This window comes from Leuresthes tenuis, unplaced genomic scaffold (assembly GCF_036924035.1).
Source record: "Leuresthes tenuis unplaced genomic scaffold, fLeuTen1.0.hap1 SCAF_15, whole genome shotgun sequence".
Lineage (NCBI taxonomy): Eukaryota > Metazoa > Chordata > Actinopteri > Atheriniformes > Atherinopsidae > Leuresthes > Leuresthes tenuis.
The window spans coordinates 29,543,422-29,559,851 of NW_027325369.1; the positions used below are offsets into that span (position 1 = coordinate 29,543,422).

General features: G+C 43.4%; 1 protein-coding gene across 2 annotated transcripts in view; it reads right to left on the reverse strand.

Annotated features, from left to right (window-relative positions):
• LOC140269771 (CAP-Gly domain-containing linker protein 4) overlaps positions 1-16,430 on the reverse strand; it is a 61,376-nt gene that overhangs the window by 26,544 nt on the left and 18,402 nt on the right. The window contains exons 8-15 of one of the 2 annotated variants that reach the window (XM_072364757.1): positions 15,324-15,459; positions 15,103-15,234; positions 10,324-10,503; positions 10,102-10,236; positions 8,345-8,468; positions 4,436-4,500; positions 4,250-4,328; positions 3,607-3,978 (exon numbers count right to left, since the gene is read on the reverse strand). In XM_072364757.1, coding sequence (XP_072220858.1) covers positions 3,612-3,978; positions 4,250-4,328; positions 4,436-4,500; positions 8,345-8,468; positions 10,102-10,236; positions 10,324-10,503; positions 15,103-15,234; positions 15,324-15,459 — 1,218 coding nt within the window. In that variant the 3' untranslated portion in view covers positions 3,607-3,611. Of the gene's footprint in view, positions 1-3,606; positions 3,979-4,249; positions 4,329-4,435; positions 4,501-8,344; positions 8,469-10,101; positions 10,237-10,323; positions 10,504-15,102; positions 15,235-15,323; positions 15,460-16,430 lie in introns of those variants that run through there. The other variant, XM_072364758.1, reaches the window with a different exon arrangement.

A 16,430-nucleotide genomic window follows, 5' to 3' on the forward strand; every position in this document is an offset into this window, starting at 1 on the left:
AGTCAGCTACAGAAGGGGCTCATAAAAATGTCATGAATTAACTGCCCGTTCATTTCAGATTCATTCAATCTTGCATTTGGGTAAAGTGACACACCCAGTTTGCACTGTATGAAAGATATTACATATTCTGCCTTATTAGCACTTTGTAAAAGACAGTTTGAGTGCTTTAAATGCAATCAAATCAAACATCTGCTGTACCTACCAACCTCAAGCCTTTCCTCAGACGGTGGTTTGTAGACAAAAAGCTTCACTGGCACCTTTCCCTGGTTCCTCTCTCGTTTGGCCAATAAAAATAAGCAACAAGCATAGAAAACAATTATTAATAATATATATTTATACCACAGTTACGGTGCAACAAGGTACGTCACCCCCGTGCAACGCTGCATTTGTGAGCTCAGGCTCATCAGTAATTTTACCTCCTTTTTTCATCTCTGTGCCATTTATAATGATTCAGTAAAAACAAGTTGTCCTTCCTTTTGGGAAACAATCGTAAGCACACTCAACAAACACTCAGAGCAGAAAAGAAGAATTATAAAGCTTTTTTTAATAACGCAGGAGTGCATCAGACTGAATCCTTCTGTAACACTTCAAACACGCAGAACAGGAATGGCATGAAAAAGACGGAAAACTCAATCCATTTGTAAAATGAAAATACTTAATGCTGCAGTTTCAGTGTACAGATACATCAAATTATAGATAGTTATATAGATTAAACTGACATGTGGCAGACAACTGCAACAAAAAACATCACAGAGATGGCTTTAAAGTAAAGGACAAGCCATTTTCAAAAGGAAAAGAAAAGAAAAAGGTGCAGGTGGAAAGGTTCCTGCTTTTTATTTCCACTCACATCATCTGTGGCAGATATTTCAGACAACCTTGGGCTCAGACCACCTCTGCTTTTCAATCACAGGGGGCCTGACCAAACAGATCAATGAGAGAAGGCCACTGGAGATCCTGCAGCCACTGCGGTGGCCTACACACCCTAATTGGATGGTGCATGAGTGTTTTACTGAACAGTGGGACTGTTTTCCACATGCACAATCAATGGCTTGTTCTCTGCTGGGTTGCACAGGCTGCTATAATCAAATGGCAAAGTCTATCCTTGAAACCTCTGGATGATTGCATATTTCCTGTGTTAAGCAGCTTTAATTAGGCTTCTAATACAATTGCGGCCCATCGGATGCTCTCCAGCAAATATATACTTTATCAGAGAGCCGTTAGATCCAACACCACAGCCGGGAAGATGCAAGGTGACTTAAAGTGCAACTTTTAGGTTGTCTCATTTACAAAACTTCAGGTATGTTACCAGACAGCGCAGAAATCCTGCATTCAGTGTTTTTCTCCATGTGAGCGTCACTTTACACTAACTTGGGAGAGTGTCGCTGCTCCAGCAGTAAAGAGGAACCGATGCTCCATCTGGACACGTCCTCCGAATGGTAAAACATTCAAGATGGCCGCCACTGTTGGTAGCATATCAAGTAAAGTGGATCCTTTCAACATACAACAGACATTAAATATGATATTCATACTGGGAGTTTTATTCGAACAGGTTAAACTAGCATTTATCAAGGTTTTTGACCGACTCACATGGATGAAATCATAGCAGCCCGCGTTACTATGAGAGTAGTTGTGAGCCAGTTGAAACTTTTGGCCTCAATCACAATTTTCAAAAGACTTTTTCCCTCATTTACCTCATTTAACCCCTTAAAAATCCTGCAATTTTCACCTAAAACGCTTAAAAAAGGCTTAAAGTAAGTTTAAAGCTGTTTTTGAGCCATTTGGAGCCAAAGTTTGCAGCAGCGGACTCTTTATGGATGTAAGACTTGTTGTGGACCGACTTCTTTACTGGAGTGCATCAACTGGACCCTCGCCACCATAGCAGTGGAATACTGTGAGGCTTCAGGGGTGAGATGTATTTGCTGTGTCTACAGTTACGATCGTATCCATTAAGGTTAAATTTGTGTCACTGAGCCATCTGACCAACGGGGGGGGGGGGTCACTGAAGTCCTTCTCACCTGTGAGTCGTTTACCTGCCTGTGAAAACCTCACCTGGGGAGGAGAGTCAAGGCTGCATCGGAGGTGCTGGGAACAGCCCAGTCGGTGGTTCTTATAAGGATAGTTGGTTGCTTTTTGCGATTTTCATCACGATGAATTAATTTGTGAATGAGGGAAGCGAAACTTCAGTCTTTCAGGACACAGAATCCACAGTTTTTCCTGAATTTAAGGAGCCGACCGAGTTATTTTTCCTGCCTGGAAGCCCTTTGTGCAGTCATTGCAGACTAATCAGCACCCCAGCTCAGCTCTCCTCTGATTCCTCTCAAAAAACAAACTCATTTCTCTCTAATGAGCAAGGTTTCTCCTCATCATTGTCCTTTCCTGGTTGCTTTGATGCCTATCAGGTCCATACTTTCATCTATCATGTGCACTTACGTTTTCAATATGCTCACTATTAAAACTTGGATCCTCTAACTTACGTCACTGTTGAGCCATTTTGTGTCCGTACAGAACTACTAAAACGGCTCTAAATGCTGTGATATTGGCAGATTTCTCAGTTTTCGGTCCATGTTCTTACCCTTTGGAGTTACTGGGGTTGTGAACCTTTAAGTTGCGCTTTTCAAACAATAATAATGAGATTTGTCCAATTTCAGGCTGTGATGAAAGATGAAGGCTTGACTCAGGCACAGTAAAGCTGTAACCACCCTCTACAATCCCAAGAAAATCATTCATGTTGGATAAATCAGGTTGAAAATCAGTCTTTCGCTCATCAAGCATGTTCCCAGCTCAAATTACTGATGAAAGGGAACCGTCGCCATCTGATTTGATGTGAGGCTGCTCCTAAACCCCATCACTGCTCCAACATCAGTGCAGCACTGCAATCATAGAAAAATGCATGATGGGCGGCATTTCCGCTGTGCCGGCACAATATAATTATTATTTACCTGCATCGAGTTATTAGTCTCCGGCAGAGACTCGCGCACGCAGTGACAAACGGCTTCTGTTAATGTATTTTGGTGAATGTTGATGGAGATCTGAGCACAGTTTAATTCTTTTTAATTCCCATCGATTCATAAAGTGAAAATCCAGTTTTGACACAATCTCCATCGATATTCTGCAAGTCGTTTGATGGCCCTCCTGGAAAATAGATCTATGAGCCCCGACCTGTTTCAAAGTGCGAATAATTAACATGCATGCGTGCACGCTCGCAGATAAACATGCACACGCATTGTTAGACAGCAGACCGTCAAAATTCTTCGATAAAAATCTCTCCTGATGTGATCAAAATTAGCTCTGGGTATAGAAATAGTTTTCCAACACGTTCACACTATTGATTTTATCTTATTCTATCATATTGATGTTTGTCAGTGCAATCAGACTTAAAGTAGAGCAGAATCTTATCTCTTATTGAGACTCCCCCAATCCTGCCAAAACAGATTCTATTAGGAATTTAAAGTTAACTTCATAAAGTGCTTTTTTATCTGCCATTTCTTCCAAGGACTAATAAGCGGCTATTCTTGAAACTCACACTTCTGAGCAGCTCAGAGGACTAAGTTTATGAAAGAGAAACTTATCAACGCGCAAAGCAGAGAGGAAAGTCCGGTTTCTGACAGGCTTCAGCTGGTTTCATTCACCAAACGTGAACCGTTGATGCCGCAGTAGGTGACCCGGCTGGGCCGGACCAGCACGCCGTAGCCAGGTCGACAGGCGAAGTAGCGTCTGCCGCCCACTGAACCGTCATTCTTGCCCTTTGGGCTGCGGAGCTCCAGACCCAACCACAGGCCCGGAGCGAAGTCTGCTGAGCCCAAGTAACGGATGAATGCCATCTCGTTGGCACTGCTGAGGAAGACCTGCATGCCTACATGGAGGCGCACCTGTCCGTCAGAGGAGGGCGAGGGGCTGGAGCCCGCCGTGCTTCCTGGAATTCCACCGCTACCGCCACTGAGGGTGCTCCAGCGCCGACGGTGAGGATGGGAGCGACTCCTTTTTGTTTGTTTCAAACCCAGAGAAAGAAAAAAGGGGGAAAACCTTGTGAGAAAATGTAGGACATCAAAAGGCAGAAGATTAACGGGAGCTTGGCTGTTCCTCCTCATTATAAGCACAATCATGCAGTGGCCCTTTGAAAAAGAAACCTTTTGCTGACTAATACCGCTGCTTCTTGTCGGCATTGATTCTGTCAGAGCTGCAGGGGATTAGGATGCAACTAAAAAGCTTGAGGAGGGAAAAATGTGAGGATTGTTCTGTAGAGACACACCTGATAACCGGGCTTCTTCTGCTCGTCTCCTTCGCAGTGGCGATGGCCGATGATGTGCTGAAGCTGCGACGAATCGTCCCTGCAGAGCAATCACAAGAGTCGAGGCATGACTTCAAACGCTCTCAGAATAATAATGCAAACAACACATTTCAAATAAATTGCTGTCAAAGCGGGCAGAAGGCTCACCAGTGAGTGGGTGACTGAGGCGGGAGGAGGTGAGCTCTGAAAGGCAGTCGACTGATCCATGGATCCTGTGAGTTAGGAAGAAACTGGTCAGTGAGAAGCTAACTTTACAGAGAAAGAACATTTCAGTCAGCACCGTTCAAAAGTCCTCAACCACCCCTAATTCCTTTATAAGAGATCCACCAGGAACAAAGGAAATAGGTGCAAACTTCTTGAAGGACATCCCAAAGCTCTTCTTTGGATGTCGGCTGCCTTTTGTTCCGTTCTCTGTCAGATGATCCCACACTGCTTCAATAATGTTGAGGTCCGGGCTCTGGGGAGGATTCATCCCTCCATAAGACCTGTTGCCACTGATTTTCAGTCCACTTCTTGTGTCATTTGGCACAGCTCAGCCTTTCCTCCCTGTTTCCCTTCCTTAAGAATGGCTTCTTGACAGCCACCCTTCCATGGAGACCATTTCTGATGAGGCTTGGGCCAACAGTAGATGGATCAGCTGAAGGTCCAGATGCATCTCTCAGGTCCTGTCAGGTCACAGCTGGATTTTTTCCTCTTTCTTAAGGACATCACTTTCAGATCCTGTTCATCTGCTGTAGATAGTGTTTTAGGCCTGACACTTCTTCTTTTGTCCTCCACTTGTCCAGTTTCCTCAAATGTTTTAAGGACACACTGCACACCATGCTGAGATATGCCAAGTTTTCAGCTGATAGCTCTTTGGAAATCACCTTGTTGCTGCAGAAATCCTATTTTCTGTCTGTCAAACTGTGTTATGGGAAAAGTACGTGACTTTGCAACAAGGTCATAAAAAGCAGCCAATGAAAAACTTAGTAAGACCTTTAGAAAACCTGGAGTATGGTAAGAAATGAGGGCTGGCTCAAACGTTTTCCAGGATACTGAATATCACACTGTCCATTCATTAAATATCAGAAAACACTAAGGTAGCTGCTTCTAATGGTCTCCTCTCTGCAAAACTAAAGAAACTGCTGCATCTGATCACACTTAAAGTAACAGAAGAACTCTGGAGAACATTAAGAGGCAGAATGCTAACATTAAAAAATGACCAAGTTCTCTAATAGATAAGAAGCGATGGAAGGGTAGAGAAGCACAGAGTGTGTGGGAGGGTTGGGTGTTTGTTTTCCTAATGGGTTGTGATAGCTGCTGACAGAAGAAGAAAAGAGAAGGAAGACTGGGGGAGAGTGTGATATTCTTCATGAGACAGCTGGAAAGCATGAGCACATCAGAGCTCCCTCTGTGTCCCGAGGTTAATTAGGAGAAGAGGGAGAAAGGAGGAAGATTAAAGGAAAACATATCTGAAGAACAAAAAGGGCGCTTTTATTTCACAAAGAAACTAAATATAATCAAATAGAAGAAGGAAAACACCTTCCTACAAAGGTGGGTGTGAATTAAACTGCAAAGGGACAAGAGCAATTATATGGATAAATAAAGCTGCCACAGTCCAAACCTTCTGACAAACACATTCATTATCCCAGATGCCGAATACTGTTTCATGCTTTTTATTCACTTATGACACATTACACACTTGAGGCATTTCCTGTTAATGTGGCATCCAATAAAAAAGGTCAACTGTTCGGAGCCATTTGCAAAGAAATGTGAAGTAAAAACAATGAGTAGAAGTGCAGAATTAAGTGGCTGATGTATAACACTGTCAGGCAGCAGGCTCCATATCCCCAGGATTCAGTTCTGTTCGCAAACAGCCACCTCATTCATCTGTTAACACTTCATGAAGTAGAAAGTCGATGTGAAGAAATAATTATGACTGGTTGCACAACTTGAACCAGTCGAGATGGGCAGAGATATAAAAAAGAAATTAAATCAGACTATAAGATCCTCACCAGCTGTCACTCATCAGACCTTCACCTCCCTGAACATTTGTCCAACTTCACCTTTTAAGTAGCACACCTGGATGTATCTGGTATAATATTAAATATTTATAAGTAATAAAGAATGCTGCTCACTGTGGAAATGCCTGATAATGGCAAAACAATATCATTTATAAACATTACTCACAGACTTTGGGAACATCGTGTATTCATCACATCACAGGTCTTTGTACATCTATTCAGCTGCTTTCCTAATCACTGGAGACCAAAACTGCTGCTGAACATCAAATCTGATTAATGTCACGGCTCTGTCGGAGTACCGAAGCTGTTCTGTTTATCTTCCAAGAAGAAAACTTATAACTAACTATATTTTTCTCATCCAACAGGCTGACAGCAGCTGAACAGCAGTGATGCTAAACCTGGAGGCTGGAAGGCCGCAAGAAAATGCAGACTTTGGGAGAGGTTTAAACATTACTTTGCCTGTAACAGCGGTATAATTAGGCTTGGAATAGAACATGCACATGAGTCATGTCGGTGCTTTGTGCTGTGATATGAAAGCAGCTGCAGCTAGTTTATCAACCACAGAGATGGCTTCTCAGAAACAATACTCCAACAGACCCACAGACGCTTCAGGACCCTTTCTGGAAAGTTGATTCCTTGGTTCTTTTTTTACACATCCAGCATCTGATGTGCGGAGCATTTTGCTGTTGCTGGTTCTTCCAAAGTTACCTCATGTTATTCTGATGAGGCCCAGATGCCATTGGGCTGGTTAAAATGCTTTAATTGTTGCATGAAATGTTGAGTGGCAGCTGGCAGACGAGATGAAAGAGGAGGACCGCCGGGCTGTGGACTAAAACGTGACTGAATACTGGGCTCAGATTAGCTTCACACCTTCATGACTTTACATTGAAACTACAATAAAAAGAATACTGTAGCTGAGGATGGAGAAATGCTCCCTGAAGGTTCAGCTCATAAACTGACCTTTTACAACCCTTCAGCTCCAGATGACACGCAGTGCAGAGAGGTTCGGGTCATGGCTGGGATGCTCGTGTCTCACAGTGGGTGTGGATGCTTTAATCTGTTAGCATGGCAGCTGAAATAAAAGTCATCTTTTCTGCAGGAGCAGCGCACAATCTCATCATGCACTGCATGCATCCCTAAAAGCTGGAGTTAAATCTAATTTGTGTCAGATTTTCAGCCGGTGCATAGACCGAATGAGCCTGTGAGTCTGAGCATCATTTTAAAATACACGCCCATTTATGATAATAGGAATCTAACTGCAGGTACATGTGAATACAGCGGAAAAGGAAGTCGTTACACACACACACATAAAAACAACACGATCAAATCATTGATAAATCAATAAGGTCATAAGGTCCAGTCCTAGTGCTAAGTTGTTCCACCGTAAAGACTTTAAAGATAAAGATGCCAGAGTGCGTGCTGGAGGCTCATGTGTTGCCTTTTCACTGCTCCTCCAGGCCCTAACCATATGATCTATGTTTTATTTACTGTCCTACTAACTATCTCAACAGAACCATATGAAGTTATTGATTTAAAAAAATCTATAATGCGAGCTGCATTTCATGATATTATCTAACTGACACATTCTATACTCTGCTGTGTAAATATATGCTCCCTCACATATCCGTAATCCATATTCAAAGGCAGCGATGATGGCATCTGGCTCATTACGAGGTGTCACATTAAATTGAGAAGTCATGCTGAGTGCGGGCACCAGGCTTCCCGTTTCACAACTCTGCCTCTAGTTAAACACCTCAAGAGAGGATCACCGTTTGCCCCACAGAGGGAGAAGTGGCATAAATGACACCGTCAAAGGAACTCAGATCAGATGTATTGATGAGAGCAGTGAAACGCAACGTCAGTTTCAAGGCTTGTGAAATCGGGTTTTTAAAGACATTATTAAACAGAGCACCACTGGCAGAAATGAACAGTTATGACCACAAAGCTCTGGCTTCCACAGTGATGAAATGTTCTGAAAGCTCACATCACAGCCAGCCGCCGACCCCACGGCTCCTCAGAGGATATGAGCCACCGCACCAGGGCCAGGACTCACCTTTGAACACGGGACGGAGGGGCAAAGACTCCATGCTTTGGAGGGCAGCTGAAGTACCTCACGCCTCCCACCGATCCGTCATTTTTACCGCTCGGCTTGTCCAGTTCAATGCCCAACCAGATCCCTGCACAGGCAGAAAGACGGACCAGAGATGACACCTCTGGGAAACTCCCAGATCAGGCTGTAGCTACATCTGTTCCGTAAAAACCAACATGTCTGGCTCCCTCGTGAACACCTGTTCAGAAATACTAAAATAATGTAACTCTTGCATTTAACATGAGGCAGAAGGAGATTTCAGAGCAAATCCTTCCATGTCTTAAATTCCGTTATAGACGGATGAAGAGTAAAAAGTTTTCAGTCCTCAGTGAACTGAAGCTGAGGCAGCGCAGGACGAGCCGTGCTGATTTAAGAGTATCAAAGAAAACTTGAGACTAGAATCCCCTTGAACGCGATCCCAAGTGGTGTGAGATACATTTGTATTTATTTATACATGACTGGTGCCTGCAGGGAACTGCAGCCTAAATATTAATGAATCCTGTGAGCCGTTTTCTGTTCGGCTTTTAGTGGCTTTTTCTCAAATCTCCTTTCCAGCTAAAGGTTCATCACGGAGTTCATGAGCGACGGCAGAGGGCAGCTTCACGGACCTCCTCTTCAGCTCTTGGTCACGTGACTCGCTGGATAATAACACTTTTCACATTTATTGATTCAAATCAACACAGAACAGAGAAAATGAAGGGTGTGCTGCAGCATCAGGTCCCTTCTGGGCTGCAGTGGTGATTATCTGGATATAAAATGCTCATTTTAAAGCAATAAAAACTTAATTTTTCATTTCAGCCAATAGGAAGCTTTAAATTTCACTTTGGAAATTTAAAAGTGAGCAAATGTTCTAATTTTAGAGACAAACTGGTTGTCTTTAACCTAATCATTACTTTATCTGTGAAAACTAAGCCGTAGACACAACCATTGTTAATCTAAACTGACTTTACTGCTCAGATAAGAACAGCTTTAGGAACATCCTGATTCTCAATCTTGGACAGTAATTAATCTTGTTATTGTCACAGTTATCGCTATTTATCCCTTTATCATTTAGGTAATAAATGCATGTTAATGTTTGGATGGAAAGCTGAAACATGGCACCACTTCCTGAGCACCTTAAACCGCTTTTTTAAAAGAAAAACTCCTAAAAACATCCTTACAATGTCATGTGTTTTGTTTTAAATCAACACTGAACTGTGAGTGTATAAAACTTTGACTACGACTAACTTTTACATTTTAGGCTGCGTGACCTTTAGGCTGCATGTGTCCCATTAAGCTTTATGATTATAGGAGCCAAATCTCTTCATTATTCATTTTAAAGCATAAAAGTGCATTAGAGAAGCGCTGCGTCTGTAATTTTAGAAATAAAAGCCTTAAAAAATGGGAATGCATCAATATATATTAGATATATAAGATAATATTCTGCTTTCTTTTTTTATTGACTACAATTCCAGCCAAGCTAAACGCTCCATTTTCTCCTTTCAGGTGCAACAAATTGCTAGTTTTGTGTCAGTTTAAAAGTTAAAGACTGAAGACACGCTTGCCAGCGAGCATCTGTGGCTGTCACTAAGCGAATGGTGCGTTCACTGACCCTGGCCTGGTCGGGAAACAGTCAAACTGAGTATCGGCTCATGATAAATTCATACAGTATTATTGGTTTACAGTAACTTTTATGACTTTAATGAGCACATGCTGTGTAAATCCATCACTGATATACTGACCTGGAGCAAAGCCGGTGTTCCCACAGAACTGAACCACACCAGTTCTCTGGCCCACCACCAGCACCCTCTCCCCCAGTCGCACTTCGGAGCCCTCACACAACGAGCTGCTGCCCGAGGGAGTTCGACTTCTAAATCCTGAAAGACAGATGACGGAACGCTGTTAACCTTAACTCTTAAGTCTGTATTAAGAGTAATTTTACAGAACAAAACATGCTATGAGACCTGCAGCTGGAGGAGCTGTGGTGCGTGGAGAGGAGCGGGGGGCCGGTGAGGGTGTCGTCCTGGGACTTCTTCGCTGCCTGGCAGGGAGGCGTTGCCTCGGCAGAGGACGAGGTCGGGCAGCCGGTCCGTGCCGAGAGTCCAGCGAGGACGACGAAGAGGAGAGCGAGCGGGAAAGCACACCTGCAGATGGTCAAGTTATCCAGTCAAGAGTCTAAACTGATTCAGTTCACTTCCACCATCAGCTACACGCTACGAATCAGTCAGAAAAGTCACACAGCACCAAATATAAGCCTCTCCTCTTAATAATGAATCCATCATCAACCCATTTAGGCCAACAGTCAGGAGCTGTGATGCCGCTTAAATAATAAAACTCAGTCTATTGTTCATTTTGCTTCTCATCCCGACTTCAACGGTGTTTCAAGGCTGAGATCTTAGCTGTCCTCAGATCCGACTTTAGGCCCGTGAGCTCATCCCCTCTACGACCATGAGAGAAGCTATTTGGATGCAGGACCTTGATCAGCTTTAAGCTTTCACAGACCCTTATATATAGCTTATTAAGATCCCAACTCTTGGAGGCAAATTGCTCAAATCTGGGCTGAGGTGTTTTAAAAGGCAGAGGAGATTCTGCTGCAACCAGTTTCAGAATGAAATGATCCTTACATTTCAACCGAGCTCTTATGGGAAATCCCCACAGATGGATTCAGATGCTGGATTCATGTATTAAGGTGCACCAATTTTCCAAAACAGGTGAGGAACTGGGGTTTGTGAAATCTCCACAGTTCAAGCAAAAGCTCTATCCTAACAGTGCCAGCACATTCCCAAACTCCAGGTTCTGATTCAGAGTGCATTAAAACCAGCCTAGCTGCGACCGCAGTACCTGTCTTACTGACTGAGGTGTCTCCCTCTGTGCCTTGATCGGGACCAGGTGGACTTTTACGATTATCAGATGCTATTTTAACGGAGGGAGATAAACCTTTCCACACGGACACACACAGAAAAAACACGGTGACTAAGCAATACCATTCTGAGCATCCATAATTGAGCTTAATAGTTCATTATTGGTAGGAGCGTCTTTATTCAGCCGCCCTTCTGTGGAGATCATTTGTGGTGAGGCTACCAGACATCACTGTCAGATCCTGCTCATCTGCTGTAGATAGTTTTTTAGGCCTGACACTTCTTCTTTTGTCCTCCACTTGTCCAGTTTCCTCAAATGTTTTAAGGACACACTGCACACCATGCTGAGATATGCCAAGTTTTCAGCTAATAGCTCTTTGGGAATCACCTTGTTGCTGCAGAAATCCTATTTTCTGTCTGTCAAACTGTGTTTTCTTTGCTGTTTTTCATAGATGCAGCTAAAGAAATGGGAACAAATGATGTGTCTTTGTGACAGGCTGCTAGTAACAAAGTGTCTAAAGATACCATTTAAAACAGTTTCTTTGCTAAGTTGTCTGTTATGTGTCGACACAACACTGGTTCATCCCTTGAGTTAGGAGCCTTTTTTAATGCCTGAATGATTAATAGGTCAGAGTTGAGTGACTTAACAAACAATTAAAGTTACAAGGACTTGACTGAAAATGATCAAAAAGCAGCAAATGTCCAAAGAAAAACTCTGAAAGAGCTTCAGAAAGTCTGGAGAACTATTACTCGAGAGCAATTACAAGAAATCTGGCTGCTTGAAAGCAAAATATAAAGAAAAGACAGCAGTGGAAGTGGTCCGGGGGGCAAAGTAACACGGCCACATAAAAATCAAACAAACAGAAGTACTGTTTATGATGTTAGGAGACAGAGAGAAGTATGACTGAGGAACCTGAGAAGATCCAAAGAACTGCTTTCAAAGAGACACGTGAGCAAGAGTGAAGGGAAGAGATGTGACATCAAACAGCAGTGAAACAAGAATTACTGAAGCTCTTATTCCAGCAGACGATACAAATACTTAAATATGCTGAGAAACAAACATTCATATGAGCACAAAAGCCTCAGTGACAGCGAACACAAAAGCACTTCAAAAGGAATCTCAAACAGTGGGAAGCAACATTACTTTAAGACAAACATATATTTGTGTACTTTTACTAAATTATAGCAACAAAAAAAAGTCTGCATTGCTTGCTGACTTGAATTAAATTAAATCTACAATTAAAGTGACATGAACACCTGACATTACTCTTTTTATATCGGAGACATCTAAAATTCACTTTCAGAGGCAGCTGGGAAGCGCTCCCCTCTGAGAAAGACTCGTGTCCTACTCTAAACTCAACTACAATCCCACTAAGAATAGCAAACCTTTCTTGTCACTTGACCTTTAGCTTGCACGGACCTCCTGCTTCCATCACAGCCTCCACATGCTGACGTTTACTTCAGGTGGCAGACGGAACCTTTGCAGATCAAGGAGTGGTGCTTTGGGACGTTGTCCATGCTCCACCACCCTTTTAGGCTTGAGCTACAGCCGACCTGCTAATAAGGACCAGCCTGGCACTCTTCTGCGCCCGTCTCTCCTGGTTAGCGAGATGAGACGGTTCCACAATGACCCGTCCAATCTATCGATAAACATGAGCAAGCAGCCTCCACTGCCGATCTGATGGGACAGTAAAACACAGGTGGCTCTGGAAGTTTGGGCTCTACGTGGCTGACAAAAGTGTGTGGTCATAAATAAGTCTAGTTCGAGTTATATGGAGGTGCAGACACGCATGCTCTGGAATGCATTGATGCCACGCGAAAACACTCACACACACATCGTGATTAATAGCTGCCGGGCCACTCAGCCTGTCTATGCCCTGGTTATTAAACCCTGCTTAATTGGACTATCAATCACAGAGTTCCGCAGGCCTCTCCGACGTCTGCTATTCAAGTCACACGCAGATCAATCAGCCATCAAAACCCTGACAATTACAGCACGATACAGCTGTAAACCCAAGAGGTGGCAAGAATCCCGAAAACATACCAACACAAGGTTTCTACGATGTTTTCAGGTGTAACGAAGATGAGGAAATGGGCATTCTAGGACTGAGAGAGAGCAAGGTTTGTCAGCAGTCTAATGTATGTGCAGTCCTTCAGAAAGTTCAGAATCCACTTTCCAGAAAGATTAATTTCAAAGCCAAGAAGCAATAAATCCCACCATGCAGTGACACGGCTCATACACGGTGGGAAAGATGAAAAGGGATCCTTTCAAGCCAAAATAGAGAGGCTTGAGTCACATCTCTGACTGATTGCCTCACTGTGACCTCCCCGGTGATTGCTCTGCAGGAGGTGAAAGTCTCACCATGAGTGAAAACTGTCACTACAGGCATCCGAACACGTGGCCAGCAGAGCAGTTTGAATGCACGTAGCAGACAAAGGCCTCTCGTGTTCCACTTCCTGTTCATTAGCCGGGTCAAAAGTAATGAAGCAAACAACTTTTGGGATCTATATTTGAGATTTTTGTTGTCATTAATGAAGCTGCGTTGGTCGTTGTATGTTGCTGTCATGCTGACTTCACCGTATCACAGTTTCAGGGTGTAAAACCAGTAAGATTTCCTCACTGGTCATGATAAGAACGCATTAAACACAGATTTAAGGAGACTAAACCGTACAGACGGCGGCTGTAATGACCTTTTATCAGCACGCAGGGCAGGCAGAAATCTAACTTGAGTCCATTTTTCTTCCTGGAAACTCTTTAAGAACTCTTTAACTTTAAGAGGAACTCATCGTTTGTTTGATGAATCACAAACAGGTTAAATAAGCAGACATTTAGAGGACGTAACTGAACCTACAGCAGAGAATTTCCTCAACTGTTTTGAGCATTTATTGGCACATTTTGAGGACTGAGGGACCTGGAAAAAACAAGTAAACTAAATAAAACCCCTCCCACGCTCAGTTTTTAATTGCACCGCCTCACTGTCGTCTCTCTTCTGTGAGCGACTTGTACTGATGATGACAGAGTTGGACCTCTGAGCTACGTTTTCTCCAGCCCATCCCACTGATTCTCATCGGGGTTAAGGTGAGCGCTCTGTGGTGACCAATCAAGTGTGAAAGGGATGTCTCACGTTGCCTGAAGCACTTTCCTCGCATTTTGAGGCTGATAAATCCTGGCATTGCCATCAGGGGAAGAATAGAAATCGATTGATGGAACATTATATTCACGCTGTCAACTGACCTCATTTTTTAGGCACAAAATGTTGAGCAGGTGAAGCAACAGCAGATCATCTACAAAGTTAAATCAAGGTGGTGACTGTGAGTTTTATAGAGTATGTGATGATTTATCATGTGAAAAATAATCAAACATATGGACTTCACAGGCTTCCGTCTCTACGGAGACTAAGTTTATATCGAGTGAGCGCACTGCCTCTTCATAGGAGTACTGCTGTTACGCTGCTTTTCTTCTCCAACATCGTACCTCTGGCTTTCTCCAGGGAATTGAACATGAGATAACATGTAACATAAGAAAAGTCCTGATTCTCTTGAAAAGTTTTCAACCTTCGCAACAATCCTGGAGGTTCACCGTCTTTGTGGTTTATGTTACGACACGATGTGTTTTTATTACAGCACAGGGTGGCAGAGCTCCTCAGGAAACACTATTCTCCCGACAGCTTGAGTGCCTCACCTTGTTGCAGTGCTCAGTGAACCAGACAGGACCCGAGCACAGCTTAATCATAAGAGCAGAACCAGGGAGACCAGTGTTCGGCCAACCAGAACTTTCACAACAAACAGCTTCTTTAATTCCTCAGCCTCTCCGAAGTGTTGACTTTTAACAGACACTTTAAAAACATTTTATGATAAGATGTTGACACGTTTATGAGTCGTTACCCGTGTTAATCTTGGAGGTAATGCGGGACAGATCGATACGACGAGGGGGGCGCATGGGTGTTGATGTCTTTGTGGCGCTGGTTTTATGTTTTTCCAAAGGTTTGCTTATCTTGGACAGTGGAGCAAAGATTCCTATGAAAAAAACACACAAAAACAACACTTAAGTAAGAAGATTAGGGACAAAGATGTATCTGTAAGCGTTACAGCGTGACACGACCTACCATGTTTGGCACGGCAGGTGAAATATTGAACCCCTGCCACCGAGCCATCGTTCTTCCCCTCAGGTTTGTCCAGTTCCACCCCGGCCCAGAGGCCTCCAGAAAACTCTGTGCTGCCGCAGAAACGAAGGGTTCCCACCTGCACACAGACGTGTGGGCACCACAGAAAGTCAGGACAAACAAACAAAAGAACAGCGATCAGCAACATTTTGATACAAAGCAGTAAAAGAGAAAAAAGTGGAAATGGAGGCTAAAGGATGAGGAAGACGATCGATATCTGCGACTAAGCACAAAACTATGACAAACTTCTTCTGGAGAAAACATCAAGTTGAGCAAAAACATGTCATTTTTTACACCTGGCTGTCACACTAAAGACTACAGTCACAAATCATAACAATTACACTGGCATATGAGGATATTAAGGGCTCTAAGAAAGGAGGGGGGCTCGTGATGGCGCCTGGTGGCTTTCTTCTGGTCCATTTCACAAAATAAATAGACCAATGTTTGGGGAAAGCAGCAGGCCACTTCCACCACTGGACACTAAACAAAAAGCATCATTAGTCAACATCAAGCTCACCGTCTTCTAGGGCTGAACGATATGGAAAAATAATCTCATTGCGGATTCTAAAAGTTTGCAATTCAATAAGCGATTACTTTTTAAGTTCCTTGTCTTTTGTATTTTTCAACAAATGTAGGGATTATATATTTCTGTTATAACTCAGCTGTTTTCAGCTCTGCAGTCACTCATTTTTTATCCAGCTCCGGTATAGCAACCTGACTAAAATATGTTTGGGATGGCGTGCTGTACCGCTCATCCAGTTATTAATTAAGGCTGTAAACCCAGGCTTGGCTTGGCTTGGCTTGGCTCGGCTCACATCTGCACTGCTACTGTCCTCAGTCTTTGACCCGGGAGAGTTCTAACTGAAAGACGGTGTCGGGTCGGTGGATATTTTTGTGACAAATTTGTCCATTTTGTCGGCTAAATCGACCGGCCCCAAAGCACCACGGACTCGGCGCCCATGCTGTCGGGTGCTGTGTTGATGATGTCATACGCTGCGTTGCCTCGCGACATCGCAACAGTAGCAAGACACGTTTTGCACCAAACCTGGC